Consider the following 10,827-nt stretch of genomic DNA (forward strand, 5'->3'; position numbering starts at 1 on the left):
ATAAATACATATGCTTTCGCTTGCCACTAAAAGTAAACTGATTCCATGCTCCCAGTGACTTAACTGTTGACCAAAAATATTGCAGTTGCGTACTAAATCGTGTGCCTGATCACTCAACTCACGTATCTATTGTGGATTAAAACAGTACTAATTCAGATTTGTAATTATTTCAATATTTTTTTTTGTTGGATGTAAAGTTACCTTTTATTAATGTTTTTCAAGGTTTTCGTATTATTTTCAAAGATAAAGGACATTCCTATTCCTTAAAGAGAGATAAGGTTAAATTGAGGTACTTACCTAAAACGTGTTTCGATCCCGAAGGGCCATCCTCAGCTAGAGAATGATTTTTAAATGAATTGATACTTACCTCTTCTTTACTTAAAAGATTTGTACGAACGATAAATAATACTTTTAATAAAATACTTTCTTTATTTTAATAAAAGTAATAAATATTTACATAATTACATGCAGTTTCACGTTCTTAAATTTTAATTGAGCGTTCAACGCGGATTATTACTATCATAATTATATTAATTTATAATAAAGGTTTCATCTCAACGTGTTATAAATAACGTCGTCTGAGTCCGACTGACTAACACTATCACCGTTCGAACCTAGTCTGACGTAGCAATATTCAGGACAGTTTTTAGTTCTCTTACATTCGCACTTCCTTATATTATCACAATTGTTGCATTCATCTTCGCAAATTTCCGCATAAATATTCTCGTCCGCGCCCTTTTCCGAATTCTTTTCGACAACTTCGTCCGCCACATGACTGTAATCAGCGACAACAACCGTTCCAGTAGTCCGAGGAGGTTTGGGTTTTGGTAAGGACTCTTCATGGACCTGGACAAGGACTGATCTGGTAAAGGCGTTTTTAGGTGTTGGCTCGCTATGTTTCCGACTGACTGGCAGTTTTAATCTCTGATCTTCTAATCGCACACTACTTCTAAAATCATCGTTACCATCTAGGAGATTACTTTTGCTACCGCTCTTCTTCTGGATTTTCGTTTTAACGTGAAACTCGGTACAAAGACGATCTGTAATAAATGAGTTTTCAGTGGTGGTGCTTTCTTTCTTTAAAGTTGGAATTAAATCTGGTTTGTTTTTCTTCAGTTTCGGCTGCTGCTGCGATAAAGGCGCGTCTTCAAATGCGATTTCAGTAATGTGGAAATTCATGGTCTTGAGATCTCTTAAGGATTGCCTGTGCGGTGCCTTTAATGGAACGATTGGTTTTTCTTCTTCCAGAATACACAGCTGAATATCGTTGCTTCTCACACTTCGGGAATCTGAAGATGCATTTGATGGTTTTCGAATTATTCTACTGTGGGAATTTTCCGATCTTTGCCCTTCTGGCGATTGTAATTGGAAGTCTAAACTTTGACACTTTAGAAGAGACGGGTTGCTATCGTCTTCTTCTTGAGTTTCTTCCAAGTCCATTCTCTTACCGGAATACATAAAACTAGCTGACTTTTTAACAGGATTGTAACTTTTCTTTCCGAATTTTTCTTCAATAAGTTTCGACATGTCTTTGTATCGTTCTATACTTTTCACTTTTTCCATTCCGTCCATTGGATCTTTGAGATCGGCATACTTTCCGTTGTTTACATTTTCGTTTCCCGCTTGGAATATCTTCAGGTGTTTGTACCATTTTTTCGTCCTCGGGAATTTTTCTAGTACTTCTTTACTAATAATTTGTTTATCGCTAAAGTCCGTATTGGCGTAGTTCTTCATTTGTTGAATGTGTTCATCGGAATCGTGTATTCGTGGTCTACACTGATTGCACATGCTTCCTTGGCAGTTGTCTTTTCTTCGACATCTGTGAGAATTTTGGGTTTCCATATTCGGAACCAGTCGAACTTCCCGATACCACGATTCGACATTTCTATGGCAAAAAGAGAGGGCTGCTTGTAACCTTTGGGACTTAAATAAGCGATTTTCAGAGTCGAATCCCAGTCGACATTTCGTTAATTTAACATCGGAATTCATGTTTATACAATTTATTTCATGTTTTGCGTCTTCCGTTGGCAGTGGTAAGGTGCATGTTACCAGAAGGGGTTCTTGAAATTTCTTTTCCAAAATAAACGTATCTGCAAACATTAGTCAAAATTAAGAAATATATACCTCAACAGTGAGAACTATATTTTTTCACTGTGATCATTACAGTGTCAAGTTGTTATTAAGAAAACATTTCTTCTTACGTTTTAAACTTAGAAAAGAAGATTTTTTGGGCCTCCGGTTGGCATTGTTACTAAAAAAGTTAATAAGAATGAAAAGTGATTGCTGTTTAATGTTAAATCCGAATCCTTTTTTTAATTTTCAACACAATGTTATGCACAATAAGACCTGAGATTTAAGTGAAAGATGGAAAATATTTTCATTTGAAAATTCTTTTAACTTTTCTCTGAAATACTTTTTCTATCGATTTGATTTTTCAGTTAAAAGCATAAAGAGTGATTAGTCAAATTAATCTAGGTTAATAAGCAAAGAACTATTATTTTTGCTTCACTTTTAATTGCCAATACTAAAAAAAAGTCGCTGCAAGGAAGACATAAAAATGTCTTTTTAAATTACTTAATATCACGGATAATTGAAGAAAACGATTTAATTTAATATTTCGTTTAATTCGTTTTCTTTAAAAATGCTGTTTTAATTTAGTAGCCAATTTTCGATCATATTTCTCTGGTACCTGCATATAGTTATGAATGAAATTTCAACAGAAGTAATTTCTTAATAAGCAGTAGTAAACTGTTTAAGTATGTACATAAATTATTTCTACCGGTTATCGAAAATGAGGTATAAAATCATTTATCAATTTTCATGCTGCTATGTCATTTGTAGCGTAACTAACGTTCCTACATAAATAATAATTAAGTAAGTACATGTTTGGAAACTGTATTTAGTACGTTTATAAGTATTTCGACCTATTTTTTATGTAACGCTGCGTCCACGACATTAATTATTATCCTTTTAAAACTGGATAATCGAATCTTTTATTTCAACATGGACGTTATTTATTAAATTGCTGGAAATATAGAGTAGTTGGATCACAAATTTTGGTAATTGAATTTTTGTTACTTTATATTCCTAATAATTAATGGTAGAAGGCTTTACTTGTTAAAACTCCATAATCAATTAAATGAAACGAAAGTAAAGTTTATTTATTGGAATGTGGGGACTGTAATCAAGTCTATGTGGGACAAACTGGTAGATCCTTCAATCAAAGGATTACAGAACACAGGAGGAGCTATACTAATGGGAACGCTGATTCTACTATGCAGAACATTTATAAAAGGAATAACATACTTTTAAAGATAATTTTTAAAATTTAAAAGAATTACCTAAAAGCCATAAATTAAACCTACCTGAAAGTCGTTATATTAATAAATACAATAAATTAAATATTTTACTAAATGATCAAATTGATGTAAAATCCATTATTAAATTTAAATTTGTCTTCAAAAACTTAATATCTTACGTTGTCCCTCCCTTTCGTTGTTTCCACCCATAAAATTTGTAAACTTTTAGTATTTATGCTAATTTTGTAACAATTTTAATCAGAATATCTTCACCTGAAGAAGCCCATGATATGGTGAAACAATTGTTGTGAACAATTAATACATATACTTATAAGAACGAAAGCTTTCACGGCCGGAATCTATAATAGACAGTCGCTGTCAAGACTTCGAGATATAATCTACGTTCACGTTGTCAACGCAGCACTACCACTGAAGATGTTAGCCGCAGTAGCCGACGAAACGTCTGGACAGAATAGTTCACTTAGACCACGGCCCTATTGCCCGAATCTTTATTCTACAAATTAATATATATTTTTGAAACTTTACTTTCGTTTCCTTCAATTTATATACCAAAGTACAAAAATATCCCTACATATATGGTATCCCAAAGTTGATGTAGAAAATGACCTTTTTATATATTCAACTAGTACCAACACCTTTCAGAACGTTCTTTAATGGAAAATTATATAAAAGGAACAAACCTGTAAACTCCTTCGGTACTCCTTGAGGAAGAGGACCAACTAATAGTTTAACCTTTACAGGAAGAGCTATCCTCCTAAGCAAATGGGTTATCTTGTATAAACAGTCTTTATCCAAAGCCAGTGGTCCCGTTTTGTCCAACATTCCAGGGAAGCAAAGACGTGCCTTCATTGAAGTATAAATTTCATAGAATTCTCCCTTCGTTGTTAACGGTACGTAGAATTCCTGAATAAATAACAATAATTTGCAATTATTTGTCCACAAACATATATAATATTACCTAGTGCAGGTTGTGATGTAGTTATACTAATAAAAACAAATTTTTCTTGGTTAGTACTTTATTAAAATTGCTAATTGTGAATCGTGAATTCGATTTTAATTGATCTCATCAGCACGCCATAGGCAATCTCCACAAATCATCTCGAAACCGAAGGTGCCTCTTGTAAGCATTATATGTAATAATATCGACTTAGTTGTTATTTTGATTCAGTTGCACAAGACCCTTGTCTTACTTCANTGTATTATATTCAGCAGTAAGTGATAAAAAAGGAGCAACGGTCAATTTGAAATTGAAATGCTGGTACTTTCCTAAGTTACTGGTGGCACTTGGGCGCGTACACAGAAGCAGTAAACAAAAAATAAAACCGTTTAATATATAAATTAGAAGCTCGAGGCCAATTCTGGTGCCATTTTTAAACATAACTGTTCCAAACCAGTGGTTATTATTAAAAGTTTCACATAAACGGGCAGAGAAAAGTTACACTGTCCTAATAAATTCACATTTTTTGTTACGCAAGCGTGAGGAAATTCCTTTTACGAATAGAGACAAACCGTAGTTCGTAATATTGCAAATGATATTTATAAAACGTGCATTTTATTGCTAAACATGTTGCAGAAAATGTCAAAAATAAGTGAATCTGTAATGAAAAGTAGTTATGCTTCTATTCTACGTAGATGTACATGCCTAAGTATCGAAAGAAAGGGAAAGCAAAATTGTTGCAATTTATTATGATTTGTAAATCATCGTTTAAGAAAATTAGAAGAGGTACTTATTGTTAATAATTAAAGTAAATTGTAAATATGTATTTGTTTCCATAAGCGAATGTGTTGTTCGTTCACGGTATACGGAGCTGCAGCGTAATTATGTGTGGTTTCCATCATACACAGTTTATTCTAGTGTATATGCTTCTGGGTGTAGACATCAGTTCGTCTAATGAGAAATTCTGCAGTCGCGAACTTACCTGATTATTTTGGCCGATGAGTTGTGCATAACGGTTGGCCAAATCTTTATCTCTCGCAGATCGTGACAATCGTGATGACTTGGTGGAATGCCTGCCTCCGTCGTACTTGTCGCGATGCTGGAACACAGCCCTGAGCTGAAAGACTTGACCGCCACGAATCTGAGTCTTTAAGTATTGAGTTTTCCCTGTTCGGCTATCTGCAATCAACGAAATACATTAATAATAATGGGAACGAACAGTTGGCATCATGCTTTTGATCATTCGAATAATGTTTATTTATTCAGTGAAAAAAATTTTAACGAAGTGCAACGATATTGCTAATGGAATCCACTTGTACTTGTAAAAATAAAATACAAATTGTATTGGCAAATTTCACACTTTGTGTTGCTCGTAAAGATTTCATCCCCAAAATCTGATTGGTTTTTAAAATAGCGTGGCTGTTTCTAGCCAAGTAAAATGCAAATGAATCTAATATTTTGAGAACTACTGAATCTATTTTGATGTGGTTGAAACCATTCTTTATGTTTAGGTATAATAGTTTTGTTTTAACACAACCTAACTAACAAAATTTCAGTTGTACAAATTGAATGCTTTTTACGTACCTAATGGATCATGGTTACTGGCTGTATATCCTGAGAAAGATTGTACACTTAAAAAAGCGCACACTTGATCTCTCACAAGCTGCAGAATAGTTGTATGGGTTACGGCACATTTTTCTCCTTTATCGTTCGTTAAAGAAAACCAACCTGAAAATAAAAAACACAAAAGTATAGTAACTGTTTGTTACGTTTCTTACCTCATTAACCAACTGTGTTGTCGACAGAATAATTTTATAATGGGGAAAACTCAGAAATGACCTTTTAAGATGGGAAGATCAAATATTTTTTTCCAAAAACACAAGTTTTGTGATAACTGATTTTTTTAGTCTAATAATAATACTCTCTAATATCCTTAAGAATATCTACCAAGGCATGCAGGTGTAGTACATTGGTCAATACGACGCGATTTCTTTCCTGTTCCGGAAGGATGGAGAGCGTTAGACATGTAAATTTGCCTTCACTGGGGATTTATTGAGTATATTAAAACCATTTAGAGTATTCTAGAGAGAGCTCTAAGCACTTGCAGTGATTTTATATAGTTTATTACACAAAAATATCTTTATTTATAGTAAAAGAATAATTAATTACATTATTATCATCATAAAGTCGTCAGTCCTAAGACTGGTTGGACACGCACCTCCACTCTTTCTTATCCTGCGCTAATTTTCTGATATCTTCTTAAATCATCTGACATCTTCCACGTATAGCGCCTTCTAACGTGTTGGTTGAATAAAGTACTTGCGACGGTTAAGTTATGTTTATCGCAAAAATCTATCAATCTATCTCTCCTATCATTTCTATTGCCTAATCCAAAAGAACCTGCTATTGCACCGCCTTTACCTTCACTATTACAACTATTAGGTTTTCCTGCCCTTCCACTAAACTTAACACGTCTTCTATATTTGCACAAACCGCTTCTTCATCTTCATCAGTGTAAGATGATGCAGGCATGTAGGCCTGCATTAATACCGTTTTTACCAGCTTTGAGTTTAATTTAACCATAACTATGCTATCGCTTTTTGTAAATAACTTTGTCCTGCTGTCCTACGCATTACAATTCCAACCCCCGAATTACCTTCCACTGATCCTATATGTATTATTCTAAAGTCTTTATTCCAGATGTCCAACGGACATCACTAATGCCTACTATATCTAATTCTAATCTATTCATCTTAACTTTCAACTTTTCCAATTTCCCTACTTGCCTCATTGTCCTAATATTCCTCGTTTCGACTCGTGAAATATTGCACCTACCCCTATCTCTGCCGCCCTGAGTACGTAAAGAGCTGCTGCCCTCTTTCAGGGACTTGTCTTAGTCTGTAAAGGTACTAATAGACATTATATTTATTTTATGTTTATCCAGAACTTCATCTGAATAGACGTAAAAATTGTTGGGTTTTGTAAAAACCATTCAACTTCGTAACTGTTGTTTATATACGTGGGTATGAACAAAGAGCGGTTTTATTCAAATTTACCTCGAAGTTGGTCATTAGCTAAAGAGATTGCTCCTTATCGGTAATACATGCGTTTTAATTGTTATCGGTTATAATGGTAAAGTGGGCAGTGCGGTATAGACTCGTTGCGGTGGCTAATAGTGTGCAGAAATGTAATAAGTGTATCTACCAGTGTTTATAATATAGGTACATGTATGCATAAGGGCGCGTGTGTTGCTAAAACTAAAATGCACTTTTGTTTAACGATGCGTATCGTACCGAAACGGCACACAAACCATTGCCCGAGAATGCACCGCATGCGTGTGTAACAAGTGTTGTACTTTTCCAGATGATCGCGTCAACTAGTCTTATAAGAAATTGCTCAAATGCACTATAGTCTATGGGTAGTTATATGGGTCAGAAATTAGCGATTCGTTACACGTAGCTACTCATACTCATGTATCTATCAATACTAATTTTCGGCCAATGCTGTCGATGATCAACACTAAATTATAAAAAATACGTTTTTGGTTAGTAATTTGGAGAAACTACCAAATAGTGAGGCATCTCGCCAGCTTTTTTGCAGAGAAAAAATAAAAATGTAAACCATAAATATACATATAACACCTCATAACTCAAAACCCCTTAACATATTAACGCCGGATAGTGCAGCCGCATTTCCAATTAGAAGTATTGGTATCCCGCTAACGCGTTAAATTCGGTGATAATATTAGTGTATTACGCACCTAGGAAGCAAACACAAATAATGTTTTAGTCCGAATATGTATTTCCTACCGTTTGCTATTTTTGGGATCACAGTTTCGTAGAGTTTAAGAATCATTTAACCAAAGACGTCTTGAGTTCCGTGAAAATAAAAATTTAAAGCTTCAAGTAACTCAAAACACCTGCTTGGACACACACCTCCACTCCTTCCTATACCTAGCTAATCTTCGCATTTTCCTAAAACTAGAACATCCCACAACAATTTGCGAACAGTAATCTAATATAGGTCCACCTCTACTCGTCCTAACTCCTGTTTCTGTCTCTAATATGTCTCTGACTAGCCCTCCATGCCTGAGAAGGTGTCCTACCAATTTATCTCACCTATTTTTTATTGACTTCCGTAGAGTCCTCTGTTCATCTATTCTTTTTAATACCTCTTCATTTCTAACCTTCTCTATCCACGGTATCCTCATCATTCGCATGTAACACCACATTTTGAACGAATATTTCTTAAGCTGATAATAAATTTTTATACAGCCACCATATCTTGAGGGTGTAATTTCAAAATTATTGCATTTTTAGGTGCCGAAAATGAGACCATCAACAGCGATCCACCGGTGAGTCGTTCTGCCGGCAAATTATTAAGTTAATGCGACTCACCGATGAGTCGCTTTTCCAATTAACAGTATCACCACCGACGCCTCTCTGACTCGCCCTGTCGCTAGCGTGTTAGGTTTCGTGGTAACATTAGTATTCCGCATATTAACTTTCTCTCATATGCGCCATTTTTCACCACCTCTCGGGCTTTCTTTGATCTTAAGTAATAGATAATTTTGCATCATTAAATGAAAACGCCGTAAAATAGTGTTATGTGGGGTAAAGTTTATTCAAGGTGGCCTAGCACACTGACCAGAAATTGCAATGCTTGAATTATGGTTTACCCGGGTCCACCATTAGCTCCGTCCTTCTACCAGAGCAGTTCCTACACATAGTATATACTTACAGAAAATATCTACAGATGGCGACCTGCTGTCTGAGTACGCTTATTTATTAATTTTACTAGTAACTCAGGTATGTCCGTCACGGGAATCGAGTTTCGCAGATTTTTGCTGTTTTTTCCGAGTGTGGTTTAAGTTTCCTCCAAAAATCAGCCCCCGAAACGTATAATTACAATATTACAATTAAAACAATATTCTTTTTNCTAACATGATTATTTGATATTAATTTCAACTTGGTATCTCCACGCGTTCCTGAGAAAAAGGGTCTTGACATCGACAGACAGACATAAGTAATCCTATAAAGGTTCTTTTTTCCTTTTGAGATATGAAAAGTAAACCCCAAAAATATCGTAACCTATGTCTAGTTGTTACGACAAAATGTTGACTAAGCATATATTATTCTACTTAAATCTATTTACGTACCTTAACAAGCAGTTAATAGCTACGCCGTGGGTTTACTTTAATCACTATTAATTAAAAATGAATGAACCCACAATAAATAACAGATTTCTAAAAATTGCGACGTACTGCCTATGTATAGTTATTTACGAGGTACTATATAAAACTAATTATCTTAATCCTTTTAAAATTCAATAGGGTTTAGGTACTATCCTGTGATATTCTGAAAATTCGTCAACACGAAACTTGTGACGTGCAAAATTAATAATGAATTTGCTACTGTATTGTTTATGGATTCTAATAATACAGAACACTCTACAATACAAAAATTTTCAGTAATTTAGTACTTCTCAACGTTAATGTTAAATGTAACTATATATATTATATAAATATGCAGATAGGTCTAATTATTTCATATAATCGATTTTGTCGACCATCATTTCAATGAATCGATGTTGGAATTGATATGGATAATTGCGATTACGTCCTCTAATATTGATATAAGAAGCTTCTAAATATATTATCTNATTAATCTAGGTTAATAAGCAAAGAACTATTATTTTTGCTTCACTTTTAATTGCCAATACTAAAAAAAAGTCGCTGCAAGGAAGACATAAAAATGTCTTTTTAAATTACTTAATATCACGGATAATTGAAGAAAACGATTTAATTTAATATTTCGTTTAATTCGTTTTCTTTAAAAATGCTGTTTTAATTTAGTAGCCAATTTTCGATCATATTTCTCTGGTACCTGCATATAGTTATGAATGAAATTTCAACAGAAGTAATTTCTTAATAAGCAGTAGTAAACTGTTTAAGTATGTACATAAATTATTTCTACCGGTTATCGAAAATGAGGTATAAAATCATTTATCAATTTTCATGCTGCTATGTCATTTGTAGCGTAACTAACGTTCCTACATAAATAATAATTAAGTAAGTACATGTTTGGAAACTGTATTTAGTACGTTTATAAGTATTTCGACCTATTTTTTATGTAACGCTGCGTCCACGACATTAATTATTATCCTTTTAAAACTGGATAATCGAATCTTTTATTTCAACATGGACGTTATTTATTAAATTGCTGGAAATATAGAGTAGTTGGATCACAAATTTTGGTAATTGAATTTTTGTTACTTTATATTCCTAATAATTAATGGTAGAAGGCTTTACTTGTTAAAACTCCATAATCAATTAAATGAAACGAAAGTAAAGTTTATTTATTGGAATGTGGGGACTGTAATCAAGTCTATGTGGGACAAACTGGTAGATCCTTCAATCAAAGGATTACAGAACACAGGAGGAGCTATACTAATGGGAACGCTGATTCTACTATGCAGAACATTTATAAAAGGAATAACATACTTTTAAAGATAATTTTTAAAATTTTAAAGAATTACCTAAAAGCCATAAATTAAACCTACCTGAAAGTC

General features: G+C 33.8%; 1 protein-coding gene across 1 annotated transcript in view; it reads right to left on the reverse strand.

Moving 5' to 3' along the window:
* Positions 1-471: 471 nt before the first annotated feature.
* The window catches only part of LOC108734805, a 110,418-nt gene continuing 100,062 nt past the window's right edge, over positions 472-10,827 (reverse strand). The window contains exons 5-6 of the mRNA XM_018466485.1: positions 4,001-4,223; positions 472-2,090 (exon numbers count right to left, since the gene is read on the reverse strand). Of these exons, the coding sequence (XP_018321987.1) occupies positions 550-2,090; positions 4,001-4,223 (1,764 nt within the window). The 3' untranslated portion in view covers positions 472-549. The remainder of the gene's footprint in view (positions 2,091-4,000; positions 4,224-10,827) is intronic.

The sequence above is a fragment of the Agrilus planipennis genome, unplaced genomic scaffold (genome assembly GCF_000699045.2).
Source record: "Agrilus planipennis isolate EAB-ADULT unplaced genomic scaffold, Apla_2.0 scaffold80, whole genome shotgun sequence".
NCBI classification, from domain to species: Eukaryota; Metazoa; Arthropoda; class Insecta; order Coleoptera; family Buprestidae; genus Agrilus; species Agrilus planipennis.